The sequence below is a fragment of the Sciurus vulgaris genome (assembly GCF_902686455.1).
Source record: "Sciurus vulgaris genome assembly, chromosome: 6".
In the NCBI taxonomy this organism is placed as follows: domain Eukaryota; kingdom Metazoa; phylum Chordata; class Mammalia; order Rodentia; family Sciuridae; genus Sciurus; species Sciurus vulgaris.
This window is the reverse complement of record NC_136466.1, coordinates 59,607,414-59,626,477: the sequence shown is the minus strand read 5'-3', so window position 1 is coordinate 59,626,477 and position 19,064 is coordinate 59,607,414. Positions and strand designations below refer to the sequence as shown.

At 34.4% G+C, this 19,064-nt stretch overlaps 1 protein-coding gene across 3 annotated transcripts in view; it reads right to left on the bottom strand.

Annotated features, from left to right (window-relative positions):
• Positions 1-19,064, bottom strand: part of ADAMTS19 (ADAM metallopeptidase with thrombospondin type 1 motif 19) — a 303,272-nt gene that overhangs the window by 125,796 nt on the left and 158,412 nt on the right. For all 3 annotated transcript variants that reach the window (XM_079145927.1, XM_079145925.1, XM_079145926.1), the window contains one exon: positions 11,273-11,378. In XM_079145927.1, coding sequence (XP_079002053.1) covers positions 11,273-11,378 — 106 coding nt within the window. The remainder of the gene's footprint in view (positions 1-11,272; positions 11,379-19,064) is intronic.

Genomic DNA, 19,064 nt, shown 5'->3' with positions numbered 1-19,064 from the left:
TCATTTATTGAGCAGTTAAAAAAAAAGACAAGTTTAATGGGAAGAACTTTATTACATATAGTAAAATTTAGACACCTTAACACCTCAAATGGCATATGTGTGGGAGAGAGACAGAAAGAAAGACACACACAGAGGGTGTGGGAGAAAAAAAAAGAGGGAAGAAAAGAAAAATATAAAACAACCATACAAAAATGTGTCAAATGTGTCTTCCTAATATTAGAATGAGGAAATGATTATAATTGCAAAAACTTACAGAAGAAGTAATGAAAGATAGTATGAAATTTAGCTACCAAAAAATATGTGCAGGCCAAAATATTAAAAATCAGGATTAAGTTAAATTGGAATTAGGAATATCTTGACAATATTTTTGATCAAAAGAGAATAAGCTTAACATAAAAAAGAACTTCTGAAAGATGGATTAATTTACTCAGCTCTAAAGTGACAATAGGAAGAACACTTAACTCAAAATTTGGGGAAATCAGATTAGATATATGTGTTCAATTTAGCCCAACACCTATTAATAATAGACAATGTTAGGTTTTTATAGATAGACTCTGGCAAACTAATATAAAATGGAAATCTTTCAAACTTCAAAAATATTGTTTAATTGTGTGGTAAAGAGTTAACTCAGCAAGTCTGGGTGGTCCCAAACCTGAACATTTTCAAAGGAAGGTTTGATCCTTGCCTAGCTCCTGGGAGGTAACCTCTAAGCCCTTGGAATATCCTGCCAAGGTATCCTTGACAAGAATACCTTTTTTTAGCTGGGGGCCTTGGACCATGACAGTTACTGTTAACAATGTGATTTATGGTGGGCTCTAGAGCCAGTTTGACCTCTGGAGGGGTTGGAGGCTGAAGTTTTGCCTCATGGGCAGTCTGCCCTACCTACATGACCAAACTCCAGGAAAAATACTGGATACCAAGGCTCAGGTTAATCTCTTTTGGTTGCCAGTACTCTTCTCATGTTTTCACACTCATGGGAAAATAAAGCACCATCTGTCTCCACAGCTTCACTGGTGGAGAACAGCTAAGAGTTTGGGCTTGATGTGTTCTGGACTCTGATTTATGTGAGTTTTTTTCTTGGTGATTTTGATCTATGTCATTTCATGGTAATAAACTACAATCAGGGGTAAAACAATTTTCCTGAGTTTTCTGAGTCCTATTAGACTAAGTTTGATCTTCTGACTACTCCCCAGAACATAGTAAATTAATTACAATTAATGCATTAATAATGCATTATGGTCTGATTTGGAGTGTCCTACTTCAACAAGTTGTTGCTCATAAATAGCATATAGTGAAAATGCATTCAATAAACTGTCAAACTCAAGAATAACTTTCTGTGGTATTTTTATGTCAAAAATAAAATTTTGGGTGATCCAAGATGACGGTCTAGAGGGTGACTGCATCTCCAGTCGCGCCAGAACCCAGGATTCAAGAGGGGGAGGCATTGAGAGACTTGGACTAAAATAGAGCCACAGGATGAGTCTCCTCCACCCAGTGAAGCTCAGCCCGGGTGGCAGGCCCGAATTCCGACGGCTTATTAGAGGAGGGCAGAGCAGCTAAAGTCTTCTCCAGGCAGCCCTGGACACTCCAGCAGTGGGCTCCTCCCACACGGACAGATTTTCCAGCTTCTCGGAGCAGGCCCCCCAGTGAGAACCTTTCTGCACAGAACCAGCTCCAAGTCCCTGAGCCAGTGCAGCAAGCTCCGGCCCACAGGTTGCTTCAGAGACCAGGACAGGGCAGCCAGGGACTTCCCCAAGCAGCCCGGCTCCCTCCGGCAGGAAGCGCCTTTCTAGGCTTGCTTCTCAGAGAAGACCGTCCAGTGAGAGCCTTTCTACACAGAGCGGATTCCGGCGGCTTATTAGAGTAGGGCAGGGCATCTAGAGTCTTCTCCAGGCAGCCCTGCACACTCCAGTGGTGGGCTCCTCCCACACGGCCAGCTTCTTGGAGCAGGCCCCTCAGTGAGAGCCTTTCCACACAGAGCCAGCTCCAAGCCCTGGAACTAGTAGCAGGCTAGGGGCAGCTTTCTTCAGAAGCACTACATTATCAAGTTACTCCAAGACGTCAGGCTACTGAAGGCTGGGAGTGATAACTGTAAATCTACAGGGACACTACAAGCCAATAGAGGAAATCTGCAATATCACAGAGTCGAACTGACATCTGACCAATATGAGAAAACAAGGGAAGAAAATATTCCAAACAAACCTAGATACTATATCAATAAAACCTAATGACAGCACAGCAGAAGAAATGTCAGAAAGGGAGTTCAGAATGTACATAATTAAAACAATCAGGGAAGCAAATGAGGAGATGAAAGAGCAAATGCAGGCATTAAATGATCGCACCAATCTACAGTTAAAAGAGCAAATATGGGAAGCAAGAGATCATTTCAATAAAGAGTTAGAGATACTGAAAAACAACCAAACAGAAATCCTTGAAATGAAAGAAACAATAAACCAAGTTAAAAACTCCATAGAAAGCATAATCAATAGGATAGAACACCTGGAAGACCGAACCTCAGATATTGAAGACAAAATATTTAACCTTGAAAACAAAGTTTATCAAACAGAAAAGATGGCAAGAAATCATGAACAGAATATACAAGAATTATGGGATTTCATGAAAAGGCCAAATTTAAGAATTATTGGGATTGAGGAAGGCTTAGAGAAACAAACCAAAGGAATGAACAATCCATTCAATGAAATAATATCAGAAAATTTCCCAAATCTGAAGAATGAAATGGAAAATCAAGTTCAAGAGGCTTATAGGACTCCAAATACACAAAATTACAACAGACCCACACCAAGACACATTATTATGAAAATACCTAATATACAAAATAAAGAAAGAATTTTAAAGGCCGCGAGAGAAAAGAATCAAATTACATTCAGGGGGAAACCAATAAGAATATCAGCAGATTTTTCAATCCAGAACCTAAAAGCTAGAAGGGCCTGGAACCACATTTACCGAGCCCTGAAAGAAAACGGATGCCAACCAAGAATCTTATACCCAGCAAACTTACTTTCAGATTTGACGATGAAATAAGATCCTTCCATGATAAACAAAAGCTAAAGGAATTGACAAAAAGAAGGCCACTATTACAGAAAATTCTCAGCAAAATATTCCATGAGAAAGAGATGAAAAACAACGATGTAAATCAGCAACGGGAGGAACTAGCCTAAAGTAATAGCCAAATAAAGGAGAAACCAAATCATGTCAAAAAACAAAAAAGATTCAAATGACTGGGAATACAAATCATATCAGAATAATAACCCTGAATGTTAATGGCCTTAACTCATCAATTCAAAGAAATAGACTGGCAGATTGGATTAAAAAGAAAAATCCAACAATTTGCTGCCTGCAAGAGACTCATCTCATAGAAAGAGATACCTATAGACTAAAGGTGAAAAGATGGGGAAAAACATACCATGCACACAGACACAGCAAAAAAGCTGGAGTATCCATCCTCATTTCAGATAATGTGGACTTCAAGCCAAAACTACTCAGAAGGGATAAAGAAAGACATTACATACATTATGCTTAAGGGAAGCATAAATCAGCAAGACATAACAATCATAAATATCTATGCCCTGAACATTGGCTCATCCATGTACGTCAATCAAATCCTTCTCAATTCCAGAAATCAAATAGGCCACAACACAATAATACTAGGCGATTTTAACATACCTCTCTCACTTCTGGATAGATCGTCCAAACAAAAATTGAATAAAGAAACCATAGATCTCAATAACACAATCAACAATTTAGACTTAACCGACTTATATAGAATATACCATCCAACAAAGAACGAATACACTTTCTTCTCAGCAGCACATGGATCCTTCTCTAAAATAGATCATGTTTTATGCCACAAAGCTACTGTTAGCAAATACAAGAAGATAGAGATACTACCTTGTACTCTATCAGATCATAATGGATTGAAATTAGAAATAAATGACAGAATAAAAAACAGAAACTTCTCCAAAACCTGGAGATTAAATGATACACTATTATATGATGAATGGATAACAGAAGACATCAGGAAGGAAATAAAAAAATTCTTAGAAGTAAACGAGAACAAAAACATATCATATCAAAATCTCTGGGACACTATGAAAGCAGTACTGAGAGGAAGATTTATTTCATGGGGCGCATTCAACAAAAGAAGTAGAAATCAACAAATGAACGACTTAACACTACAGCTCAAAGCCCTAGAAAAAGAAGAGCAGACCAACACCAAAAGTAGTAGAAGACAGGAAATAGTTAAAATCAGAGCCGAAATCAACGGAATTGAAACAAAAGAAACTGTCCGAAAAATTAACAAAATAAATAGTTGGTTCTTTGAAAAAATAAACAAAATTGATAAACCCTTAGCCATACTAACAAAGAGAAAGAGGGAGAAAAGTCAAATTACTAAAATTCGGAATGAACAAGGAAATATCACAACAGACAGGAATGAAATACGAAACATAATTAGAAGCTATTTTGAAAATCTATACTCCAACAAAACAGAAAACCTCGAAGACATCAACAAGTTTCTAGAGACATATGAATTACCTAAACTGAAAGAGGAGGACATACACAACTTAAATAAATCAATTTCAAGCAATGAAATAGAAGAGGTCATCAAAACCCTACCAATAATGAAAAGTTCGGGACCAGAGGGGTTCTCAGCCTAGTTCTACAAAACCTTTAAAGAGCTCATTCCAATACTCCTCAAACTATTCCATGAAATAGGAAGAGGAGGGAACCCTCCCAAACTCATTTTATGAAGCCAGTATCACCCTGATACCTAAACCTGACAGAGACACTTCAAGGAAAGAAAATTTCAGACCAATATCCTTAATGAACATCGATGCAAAAATTCTCAACAAAATTTTAGCAAATCGCATACAAAAATATATTAAAAAGATTGTGCACCACGATCAAGTGGGTTTTATCCCAGGGAAGGAAGGTTGGTTCAACATCCAGAAATCAATAAATGTCATTCACCATATCAACAGACTTAAACTTAAGAATCATATGATTATTTTGATAGATGCAGAAAAAGCATTCGATAAAATACAGCATCGCTTCATGCTCAAAACACTAGAAAAAATTGGGATAGTGGGAACATTCCTTAACATTGTAAAGGCCATCTACGCTAAGCCCATGGCCAATATCATTCTAAATGGTGAAAAACTGAAAGCATTCCCCCTAAAAACTGGAACAAGGCAGGGATGTCCTCTTTCACCACTTCTATTCAACATCATTCTTGAGACTCTAGCCAGAGCAATTAGACAAACCAAAGAAATTAAAGGGATACGAATTGGAAAAGAAGAACTCAAACTATCCCTTTTCGCTGATGACATGACTGTATATTTAGAGGAACCTGGAAATTCCACCAGAAAACTCTTAGAACTCATAAGTGAATTTAGTAAAGTAGCAGGTTACAAGATCAATGCTCATGAATCCAATGCATTTTTTATACATAAGTGATGAATCTTCAGAAAGAGAAATTAGGAAAACTACCCCATTCACAATAGTATCGAAAAAAATAAAATACTTGGGAGTCAATCTCACAAAAGAGGTGAAAGACCTCTACAATGAGAACTACAGAACACTAAAGAAAGAAATTAAACAAAACCTTAGAAGATGGAAAGATCTCCCATGTTCATGGATAGGAAGAATTAATATTGTCAAAATGGCCATACTACCTAAAGTGCTATACAGATTCAATGCAATTCCAATTAAAATCCCAATGATGTACCTTACAGAAATAGAGCAAGCAATTATGAAATTCATCTGGAAGAATAAGAAACCCAGAATAGCTAAAGCAATCCTCAGTAGAAAGAGCGAAGCAGGGGGTATCGCAATACCAGATCTTCAACTCTATTACAAAGCAATAGTAACAAAAACGGCATGGTATTGGAACCAAAATAGACAGGTCAATCAATGGTACAGAATAGAGGACATGGACACAAACCCAAATAAATACAATTTTCTCATACTAGACAAAGGGGCCAAAAATATGCAATGGAGAAAAGATAGCCTCTTCAACAAATGGTGCTGGGAAAACTGGAAAACCATATGCAACAGAATGAAATTAAACCCCTATCTCTCACCCTGCACAAAACTCAACTCAAAATGGATCAAGGACCTCGGAATCAGACCAGAGACCCTGCATCTTATAGAAGAAAAAGTAGGTCCAAACCTTCAACTTGTTGGCTTAGGATCAGACTTCCTTAACAGGACTCCCATAGCACAAGAAATAAAAGCAAGAATCAACAACTGGGATAGATTCAAACTAAAAAGCTTTCTCTCAGCAAAGGCAACTATCAGTAATGTGAAGAGAGAGCCTATAGAGTGGGAGAAACTCTTTGCCACTCATACTTCAGAGAGAGCGCTAATTTCCAAAATCTACAAAGAACTCAAAAAACTCTACACCAAGAATACAAATAATCCAATCATCAAATGAGTAAGGAAATGAACAGACACTTCACAGAAGATGTACAAGCAATCAACAGATATATGAAAAAATGTTCAACATCTCTAGTAATAAGAGAAATGCAAATCAAAACTACCCTAAGATTTCATCTCACCCCTATTAGAATGGCGATTATCAAGAACACAAGCAACATTAGGTGTTGGCGAGGATGTGGGGAAAAAGGTACACTCATACATTGCTGGTGGGGCTGCAAATTAGTGCAGCCACTCTGGAAAGCAGTGTGGAGATTCCTTAGAAAACTTGGAATGGACCTACCATTTGACCCAGCTATCCCACTCCTTGGCCTATACCCAAAGGACTTAAAATCAGCATACTACAGAGATACAGCCACATCAATGTTCATAGCTTCTCAATTCACCATAACCAGATTGTGGAACCAACCTAGATGCCCTTCAGTTGATGAATGATAAAGAAATTGTGGCATATATATACAATGGAATATTACTCTGCCATGAAGAATGATAAAATTATGGCATTTGCAGGCTAATGGATGAAATTGGAGAATATCATGCTAAGTGAGATAAGTCAATCTGAAAAAACTAAAGGGCGAATGATCTCGCTGATAAGTGGACGAGGACATATAATGGGGGGGGTAGGAGGGGTTAATGTTAGGGTTAGGGTTAGGTTTAGGGTTAGGATAAGGAGGGTGGTAAGAATGGAGGAAGGAAGGACTGTATAGAGGGAAAAGAGGGGTGGGAGGGGTGGAGAGGAAGGGGAAAAAATAACAGAATGAATCAAACAACATTGCCCTATGTAAATTCATGATTTTTAATTAAAAAATAATAATAAGAAATAAAGTTTTGCACTTCAAAATTGTATTTTATATATATATTAATTCATTTTCACCAATTAAACCATTTCCTAGATTAAAACATTGATTATAAAACAATAACCCCTAACTTATTGCATAAAAAGAAAAATAATTTTAAAAGATACAGAAAACATTGGTTTAAGACACTTTGTTCCTGTTTATTTTTTTAAATTTTTCCTGCAGATTCTAGTCTACTCTTTTGTATATAATTGCATATGTGATAAGTTGGTAGTTTCCCATCTTAAAAAAGGAAACTGACATTGTATTAGAGTCCTTTGCATTAGTAAGAGAAAGCATTTTTATAGTACGATTGTTAAAATCCTTCCTCTCAAGATTCATTTTTTCATTACTTAGTGACTCATATTGATTTTTCACCTGTATGTTGTTTTTCTGGGAATTTCTAGAAATCAGTTCAAGTCAAATATACACTCATTTCAAATCAGTTTAAAAATCATTTGTGATTATAAGATATTCTTGAATTAAAAAGTTAAAGAGAACCATTCTACTGTTCTAAAATTGTGGGTGAAAGTATAAATAAGAATTTACTGTTAGTTTTTAGAAATATATTTCCACTTATATAATTTGACACCAAAAAAAATGAAATCCAAAATAAAAACAAAATAAGACTTAAGAATATGTCCCTTAATCAATTATACTTCTAAGTAAAAGTGTTCTTCGTGTGTGTGTGTGTGTGTGTGTGTGTGTGTGTGAGAGAGAGAGAGAGAGAGAGAGAGAAAGAGATCTGTAGATATAATTATTTAATATCTTTGAAGACTCTCAAGTTGATGGGCTGAGAATATATGAATATTTTTTCTGTTTCATCTTCCTTCATTTCTTTTAAATTATACCTTATATCTTACACTGAATGATAATGATGTAATTTATACAGATAAGTTTCTTCCTTCTTTTTTGTTTTTATAAAGAGGATATCATTTGCATAGCTATCATCTCTTATTGTCTAGCATTAAGAGAACAGCAGTCTACTTTGAAGACAAGTATTTCTTACTGGAAGGAAAAATTTTAGTAACTGTGAAGCTCATCATATATTGCGTGCCTACTAAGTATTGTATATCATTTTGGCACATGTCTATTGACATGTCAAATAAAATAATATTTCAGCATCAGTTTAGTCATTCCTACTTAAGTTCCTGGTCATACTCTGTGTTTCTGTACATAAAGTCAAAGTGGTCTTTCCTTAAATTATTTTTTGTTTCAATAGTCATAACTTTTTTTTTGTGGGTTGAGAGGTAAGAGGCACCCAGGGGCAATTAACTATTGAGCAATACCCCCAGACCTTTTTTATATTCTATTTTGAGGTCTAAGTTGCTTAGGGCTGTGCTAAGTTGCTGAGGCTGGCTTTGAACTTGCAATCCTTCTGCCTCGGCCTCCTGAGCTGCTGGGATTACAGGTATGTGTCAGGCTGGTTGTAAATTCTTGAACAAGACTTTTTAGAAGTTAATCAATAAGCTTGTATTTACTGGTTCCTATAATTAATGTGTCTTCTACATTTTGTAATACTATGTAGTTATAAATTTTGCATGCTTATTTTAAATATCTGTAAATCTTTATTCAGGGTTGGCAAAATTATTTAATATTTATTTATTAAAAGAGACTATTTGCATATGAAGCTGTTAGTGCATAAATGGTGTAAATGATAATTCAACAGTTCACATTTATTTTATCAGAACTGCATTTATAATTTATTTGCAGCTTTTAGAACTATTTATTAACGTGTTATTGCCTCCAAACATTATTCTTAACATTTTTCCTTCAAATAATGCCCATACTTTTCTACACTGAAAATATCCTTGAATTATCAAAATTATAATGAATTTAGAATACAGATTCTATAATTTCTGGGTTGCAATATTTACTGAGATGATTGCATTTTTCCCTAAAGGATGATGATATTTAGTTTATTTAACTTTTTCTTTTTTGAAGTAACAGATTAACTCCTTGTATTCAGATTAGTCAACTAAAGATTGAAAGTTTACACAGGAGAAAATTTAAGTTATTTTACACATAAAATATGCTTAAAACTAGTAGCATCAAAAATCAATCACTTCAATATTGCCAGGAGAATATATTTTACGTGTTCTCACCAAAAAATAAGTAAAAAGTAGCTCAATTTCACAGTGTATACATATCTCAAAATAACATGCTATATATGACAAATATATACAATTTTTTTTCAATTAAAACATCTAAAACTAAATTTTGGATACTTTCTTATTTCTTAGACAGGGATATGGATACATTGAAAAAATCAAATTTTAGTTGTTCATTGAACTGAGTATGATTTAACACTCCTTTTTACTTGAATGAGTCATATTCTATATGAGTTCTTTTTCTTTTTTCCTTTCTTTTCTTTTTTTCTTTTGTACTACTGGGGATTGGGGATTGAATCCAGAGCCTCACACTTGCAAGGCAAGTGCTATATCACTGAACTACATCCCAACTCCATGAATTGTTTCTTTTAAGTTTTCTTCTACAAATCGAATTCCATTGCCAACTCAATCTTACTGGTTGCCTACAGAGTAAAGGAATGTAATGAAAACAAGGCGAGACGGGTATGTGACCAGTGCTGTAGCCTGTGATGAACTGGGAGGCATGGGTCCATGGGAAGTGCACAGATTTTACTCAACTCCAAGGAATATCTGCCATTAAGAGACTGTGGACTAAATGTTGCCAAGTCTGAAATTTGAAATTTTAAAGTCAAATACATATACCTTTCAATGTTAACAATTAATTCAAGATTTAAACATGAAAGGCCAAACTAAATTGGTCGCTGACCAAAGAAGCTTTTAAATATTACCTTCCTGAGTCGGGACTCACTAATTCGGATCTGAGTCCAGTGAAAATAATTTTATCATATTGCTGATTAATGTAGAAATTGGGAAAACCTACATTCAAAATTAAGTCCACTTTCCTATCCCAGGTTATTTTTACTATAATACATTTCCTGAAAATATACACACAATTTTTATGCCATGTTAATCCCAAAGTAAGTCCATAACAAGAGTATTGTTCCTAATTTACTGATGAAACACCTAAGGCTCAAAGGTAGAATTAATTTAATTAATATTGAAATTCAGAAAAGTGTGACCTGAGTTGCAACTTGAATTCAAATCCTTGCTCCAACAAAGTGCCATTTTTATAATTTGGGGAGGGTAAATGAACTTCTTTATACTTCTGTTTTCTTTCCTTTAAAGTGGGTGCACTATGGGACTGGGGAGATAGCTCAGTTGGTAGAGTACTTGCCTCACAAGCACAGGCCCTGGGTTCAATCCCCAGCACTGCAAAAATAAATAAATAAATAAAGTGGGTACACTAATGACACTAAATAACAGAATTATGATGAGAACTCAGAAATGTGTAAGTGCTACTGAAGTATTGCTATTTTTAGTCATTATTGCCATTATTATCAGTAAAAATAAAACTGACAGCAACAACCTTGTTTTTGGTACTAAATGAACTACTCTATATAAAGTGCTTAGAACTCTATGCAAGCATCATTAATGTTAATAACATGATTATGTGTCTAATTTAATTACTTTCTAAGTCCATTATCCCTAAATCCTGCAGGTTAATTCTTTTAGTCTGTGCCTGGTAGTAATAAACATAGATGCTATTTTAGGTTAGGAATATTTGCACTTGTGCAAAAAAATATGTAGTTTTGCACTTTCATCATTATTGCAATACTTGCATTATTTGGAAATGTGTAGCGAAATCGATCATGCACAGTGTAATGATTTTCTTGAGAATTTTAATAAGATTTTGTAAATAAGTGTCAGGAATGTTCTAATTTTCAAAAGACGCTCTTTGAATTTATATAATTTTCTCCACTTTTCTTTCTTTCCTTAGTCTTAAAATAACTTGAATTCCAAAGAAATATCCAAATACATGCATCTAATTTGATAACTGAAATTACAACCTTATATGCTAAACTATGTAATATAGGGCTGATTTTTACTTACTTGTGACCCATTTCATGAGCAATCGTAAATGCAAGATTCAGACCATTGTCTTCAGCAATGATACACTTTCTCTTTTCACTGCACATTCCATTCAAGTAAGCTATACCTAAAAGAAATCGACATTCATTATCATATTTCTGATTTACATTGAAAACTGCATACGAAGTACTAGTAGCAGGAATAACAATGATAGTTGTTTTCACTCAAATATATCAATATGATACTATAAAATCAACCCTTATAAATGTAATTTTAAGGAAAAATGTATGTCAATCAATAAACTATAAATATTCTTTCAGTTTCATATTTCAAATGAACTTATTTATCTTTTACCCAATTCTTCAAGTATATACTATAACAATATATCTTATAAGTATTACTTTTTATCGTAACACAAATGAACAGTAACAACATAGAAAATATAAATAAAAAGTAATCGCTATGGTTTGGATATAAGGTATCCCTGGCAAACTCCAGTTAATGCAGGAATATTCAGAGGTAAACTTATTGGATTTGAGAGTTGTAACTTAGTATGTACTAGTTAGAATCACTGGGTGATAATTATAGACAGGTGGAGCATGGCTGTAGGAGATGGATCACTGGTCATTCCCAGGAAGAGTGAACTTTGTGGTCCCCTTCCTTCTTCCTTCTCTCCCTTTCTATACTTTCTTCCTTCCCCCATCTCCCAATCATGAGAGAACCAGCTTTCCCCCACCGGGCCCTTCTGCCATGACGTGCTGCCTCACCTTGGGCCCAGAGCAATGGAGTCTGTGGTCTGAGATATTGAGATCTCTGAAACCATGAGCTCAGATAAACTTTTCCTCATCTAAGTTGTTCTTACGGATATTTTGGTCATAGCAATGCTAAAACTGACAAAAACAGTAATGAGTATGCTAAGTATTTTTCAATTCTTATGTTGATTTTAATTTCAAATAAATACAAAAATAAACTATACATAAGTCAGTCTTAAACATACATTTACAGTTTGAATTAATGAAATTTTGGAATTGTATTTTATGGAATAGAACTTTAATTAACCCGGATAAGAACTGGATATGCTATCTGAATAATTAAAAAATATTCATTTGAAAGTATCCATTTTAATAAAATATCTCTGGGTAGAGTAATGATAATGAAATATTCTCTAAGATATAAATTTTACCAAGATATTAGTCCTTTTGGTTTAATTTATCGGAGAGGGAGGATGAAAGAAATTTCTCCTCTTAAGAGGACATTAACATTTTCTTCCGCATATGAAAATAAAAAATAATCATTTGAGATGAAATGCCCACTCAAAATAATAAATAAACTTCACTATAATTAGCATGTTTTTGACCATTGTTTGGTACAAAATTTCCTGCAGGATTCCCACATATTTTGTCACTTGTTTCATCACAAAATTGTCCTATCACCTTGTTCATACTTAAAACTCAATTAGTGTATATTTTAACTCAGTTTAGTGTGTATTTGACCCAAAGATCAGTATAAATAAAATATAGGCACTTTAATAAGTTTTAAGTTTTACATTTCTTCTCTTGTGTATTATTATTATTATTTGATACCAGAGTTTGAACTCAGGGGCACTTAACCACTGAACCACATCCCTAATCCTTTTATTTTTTAATTTTGAGACAGGGCCTTACTAACTTGCTAAAGGTCCTCACTAAGTTGCTGAGGCTGACTTGGAACTTGCAATCCTCCTTCCTCAGTTTCCTGAGCTGCTGGGATTATAGGCAAGTACCAACACATGGGGCTTCTGTGTATCTTAAAATATAGTTTTCCCCACATAAAAATAATATTGCTTCTTATTTACAATTCTTATCTTCTGTATATATTTCTATTCTTACCACACTGACTAGAATTTTTCCAGTATAATATTGAAATATATGGAGAGCAATTGAGCTTATTTTTCGTTCAGACTTTAATCGGAATGATTACCGTTTCATAGTGGCTTATGATATTTGCTGTAGGATTTTCATTAGATATACTTTTTTAACTTAAGGAAATTTACTTCCTGATGTTCTTGCAGATCTAAGTGAAAAAGGAGGAAACGTGAAAAAGCATCAAAGGTATATGGGAGTCATGTGGTATATTTTGGAGAGGAACCAAAAGGTGTAGATAGCCACTGAGAGAAAATTCAAGAGAGCTGATTAGGCTCTCTGGGAAGACTTTATTTATTTATTTAAATGTTGCTTCAGAATGGAAAGCAGGTGTCTGGACTAGCACTAACACGTCCAGGTGACTGACATCCAACCTAATGGTTGAAACAGAGGAGTAACAATGGGATTCAGTTTGGGTTGATGTTTTGCAGATCAAAGGAAGAACCAAAGGCACAAGTTGACAGTAAATCTGAGAGTAAAAGAAGGTACAGAACATGTCCCTGTAGGGGATAAGTAAAGAAGTATGGCAGAGGATACTCGAAAATTTGGAGAACAGAATAAAGTAATAGGGAAACTAGAATCATCGATGAAGAAAAAGAGCAGACACTTCACAAAAAATTACTGGCAACTGTGGTCAGAGAGTGGAATTTAGGGATTTAGATTTCAGAGACATTCTGTGACATAACCAGATATAATGAGAGGAAAAGTGGGTAGCGGTAATGATCATCTAGATGGATGCCAAAGAATTAGTGAGTATTGGGTGGACTGAATAAGTGAACAAGAAATTGATGTGATCAAAATCAAAAAAGTGGGAAATATAGACAACATATATAGAAAATATGGGCAAGGAAAGCATCACAATCAATCAATTACATCTAGAAAATTGTTAAAGTCAAGTGCTTTGGCTTTAAATAAAGAGTTCATATGCAAGGGTGGGAGAGAATTTGAAGCAGAGAGAAAGAGAAATGTGACAAGTTCACCACTACTGTTTTTTTCTTGCATCAGTCCTGTGATATACAGGAAGACAAAGAATGAACAATGACCTCTCTAGGGGCCCTAGTTTATAGAAACCTATGACCACCAGCTTATAAAAAACCAATGACTATCATGTGGTTATGTTAAAAAAGGTGAGAAATATTTTGGTGTACAATATCAAGACATATTTAATACTATAAAATGTAAATGCATACATAATAATATAACATTCGAAAGATTACATATTTGCATTGAGACATGGTTACAACTATATATTTAAAAGCCTTACCACCACATGTTCATCAGAGAACAAACCAACTATGTATATCAATGTGCTAACAGAAATCACATTATGTGGTAATATTATGGACAATTTTTTTTCTTTTTGCCACTTTTTAAATTCATTTGTTTATGATAATTTTATAATGAGAAAATTAAAGATGTGTCTATGAGATTCGATTAATGATTAGAGGTTCTTCTAAGTACAGACCAGGGTATGGTCTAAATACCAAAACTGACCTTCCCCTGTTATTCTTTTAATTAAGTGTAAAAGGCAGAATCCTCAACTAAGACTGATAAATTTGAATTTCATGGTTCTTACATTTGGCAGATCAAGGAGTTTTTCTTTGCCTTGAAAGTTATGGAGAGTAATTGTAACCATGACTAATTCAAATGACTTGCATTATTCTGTTTAAAAGCCTATGCTTTTCAGTTCCTTTCAAGAACCCACATGTTTCTTATTATAATAAGGGATAGGGGTTAGAAGGGGAAAGGATTTAACACAGCTGTTATTAAAGATAGATGTAATACAGACCCATTTCAAAGAGTTCTTAATATAAAGAGTTCTTGAAAAGTAAAGCAAACAGAAACAACTTTCTAATTTCTCATCTAAATTGAATCAAGTCATGTACCAGAAGTCAACAGAATCTCTTGTCTGAAAACAAATAAAAGCATCCTAGAACATGGCATGATGCATGCCATCAAGATGATCAGGCTCCTGAAACCCTACAGGATGCATTTTACAATAAGGAACTAATGGGGAAATCAGAGTTCAGATCTGATCAGGTGAATATAACATAAAAAAGTAAGCCAAAAGAGCAAGTGCTAATGGCTGATACATGCAGAAATACTCAAAATCTCCAGCCATCAGGGAAATGAAAATCAAAACCATACAGATTCATTCTCATCACAAATCAGAAAGGCCATTATAAAAAATAATAACAAATGCTGGAGGTTGTGGAAAAGAAGGAACTATTACACACCACAGATGGGAATACAAATTAGTACATCTGCTATGCAAAACAGCATGGAGGGTCCTCAAAAAAATACAAGTGATCTGCCCTGTGCTCCAACTTCATTCCTGGGTATATATCAGAAGGAAATGAAATCAGTACACAAGAAAGAAACCTGCATATCCACATTTATTATGGCACTATTCATACTAGATATTCATCAAAAGATGTATGGAAAAAGAAAATATGTCATATATATATACATATATATACAGGTATATGTGGTCTGTATTACATATACTGTGTGTGTATATATACATACACACAATGGACTGTTATTAGTCATAAAGAAAAATGAAACCCTATCATTTGTATGAAGATGAATTGAGTGGAAAACATAATGTTCAGCAAAACAAGACACAAAAAGACAAGCACCACATGTTTTCTTTCATGTGCGAACTTAAAAAAAAAAACATTAAATGATCTGGAAGTAGAGGAGAGACTGTTAGAGATTGGGAGAGGAAAGGAGGGGTGAGGGAGAGAGGCTAAGAAAAGGAAGGGTGGACATGAGCAAAGTGTAATATATGCATGCATGCAAATGCCACAGGAAGACTGTCAATTTGCACAACTAATATGTTAGTAATTATATTTAAAAGAAATTAAAAGTAAGTCTTCTCCTTACTTAACTGCTGTTTTTAACTACGAGCTACACTACCTGAATTCAAAATCCTCACTATCCTAGTACAAAATCTTAATAAAGGCTGGGCGCTGAGGCATACACCTGTAATCCCAGTGGCTCAGGAGGCTGAGGCAGGCAGATTTCGAGTTCAATGCCAGCAACTTAGAGAAGCCCTAAGCAACTCAGCAAACTGTCTCTAAATAAAATACAAAAAAGGGTTGGGGATGTGGTTCTGTGGTTAAGCATCCCTGAGTTCAATTCAAAGTACCAAAAAGAAAAAATAAATTCTGATAATGTTATAGGTAAGTTATTTATTCTATGACTCTATCCCTTGAGGTAAGTTATTTGCCTATCACTTCTATAATTACTTGCAACCTGATGAAATAAAATTTGTGATATCTAACAAGCAGATAAGTACAAACTTGCTAAGCATACCTTTAAGAGTGTGAGCCACACAATGTACTTTTCCAAATGTGATCATTACGATAAAAAGATATGTGGGAGTAAAAAAGAGATTCTAGAAAATACAAATAACAAAAGGTTTCAGAGAGGGAAATAATGGTAAAAGTTAAATGCAGAAAGGCCACAGAAGGTGAGGGGTGGGATGAGAGCTCCTAATCAAAGGACTGAGCTTGGAGAAGGGAAAGGAGATGATAAGAGTCAGTATCTCTCATGGGCTGGTGACTCAGTTTCTCTAAATGTGCAAGCCATGTAGTCTATCTCTGCATCAACCCTACATTTAGCATGTCCTCAGTAGTGACTGTGTTAAAGGAATTGTGTATTCCATGAAATGAAGATTAATAAACTGTGATTCAATGCATGCCTGAAATGTAATTTTGAAGAATAAAAATGTACTTCATCCACTAATTATAAACAAAAATTTTGAAATGATATAATGATAATACCCAGATAATATGAAATCCATTTGCATGATTATATTCACTTGAACATATTTTAAAAACAATAATTGGGCTTACAAGTTGGCTAATTATCTACCTGATTAATTAAAAGACAAGATAATGATCTATGAATATAAAAGTACAATTATATAAATAGTTTGATATAAGTATAGTTATAAATGTAGATTTTAAAAAATAGTCTTCCAGATTCTCTTAAATATTTAAGTAATCTACAATATTATTAACTGGTTTTTATAAATACTGAGAAAAAATGACTTCTTTCAAAAGAGTAAAATAAAATGTAAACTATACAATAAATATCTATGATCAAACATAGTAGAATAATGTATAGACATGTTGTTTGAGTTTCAGTATCATGGTAGACACAGTTCCCTTTCATTAAAAAGTTTTATATGTAAAGTGAAGTGTGAAGAAAGAATTCCCAAGTACAAGAAGGAACATTTTAAACCTGGAGAGATAAAATCATAAGTTGAAGTTGCTACAGCCTGGGTATCAAATAAGGTATAGGTTTTATTAGAAAGGGGTGTGGTTTCTAAATGTCTGCAGGTATAAATACTCTTGAGTAGGGATTGAGATTCATGCACAAATCAGAAAGCCTGGCATTGCTGCTGTTCATAACCTTCAAGCATCCCTTAAAGTAACTTTAAGACGTGCCAATAGAGGAAAGCAGCAAGGTAACTTGGAAATCAAAAAACAAAACAAAACAAAAAAAAACAAAGAAAAAAAAACCCTTCTGAGTATGATAGAACAACACACTCTATTAGGAAATCAAAACTTCAAACTACCACAAGTATGATAAGTGTGAAGTGTAAAGAATGCAAAGTCATGAATATAGTGTTAGTTAGTCTTTCATTACTTTGTGATCAAAATATCTGAAAATCTTACAGGAGGAAAAGTTTATTTTGGTTCAAGGTTTTAGAGGTCTCAGACCATGGTCAGTCAACTTCATTGCTCTGGGCCTAAGAGGAGGTAAATGTCAATGCAGAAGGGCACAGTAGAGGAAATCAGTTCAGCTCATGGCAGCAGGGAAGCAGAGACAGAGAAAAAGAAGGCCAGGACAGACATAGTCTCCAAGGCCATACCCCCAGTGACCTACTTTCTCTAGCAATATCCTATTTTGCTACAATTAACATACAAGCAGTTCATTCAAATTATTAATCCATCAGATGAATTAATCCACTGATTGAATTATAGCCATTAGGATCCAATCATTTTATCTGTGAATTTTGCTGCATTTTCTAATACATGAGGATTTGGGGGAGTGGAGGAGTGGTAGTAGGGGCCATTTTGGATCCAAACCATAACAAATATAATGTAAAAATTTGTCCTAGGCTGTGTAAATCCAAGTTAGACCAGTAAAATCAAATGAAATACAACATGGCAAGACACTTGATCATCTCAGCAAGTGTGAAATTACCAAAGGGAAAAAAGATTCCACTGAAGAGAGCTCACAAGCAAAATTGCAAACCAAGTAAAGAAATGGTTCACTGCGAGAGAGGTCATGGATACAAAATAAATTAATAAAGATATTTTACCATAATGATGAAGAGCTTGAAACCTAAATGCATTGGGCCACTACAACCCAAATGCATCATTTTGTAAATTAGAAGGAAACCTCTTATTCATGATGTTTCATATGAAAAAAATGGTACAATTAGCTCATTTTTTTAGAATATAAATGTTTACTGGCATATAAACCATTCAAATACATATGTATGTAATGTATATAGTTATAATGTACTTGCATACTACATACATATATAAACTATACTATAGTACATATATAGAACATAATGTATTATATGTGATATAATACATAATGTAGAAGTAAAGACACAAATTTATAGATGAAAATTTAAATTCATATGCAACAATATGCACTGACCTTAAAAATACCCTAGATGCCCTTCAACAGATGAATGGATAAAGAAACTGTGGTATATATACACAATGGAATATTATTCAGCCATAAAGAAGAATAAAATTATGGCATTTGCAGATAAATGGATGGAACTGGAAAATATCAGGCTAAGTGAAATAAGCCAATCCCCCCAAAAAATAAAGGCTGAATGTTTTCCCTGATAAGTGGTTGATGATACATAATGG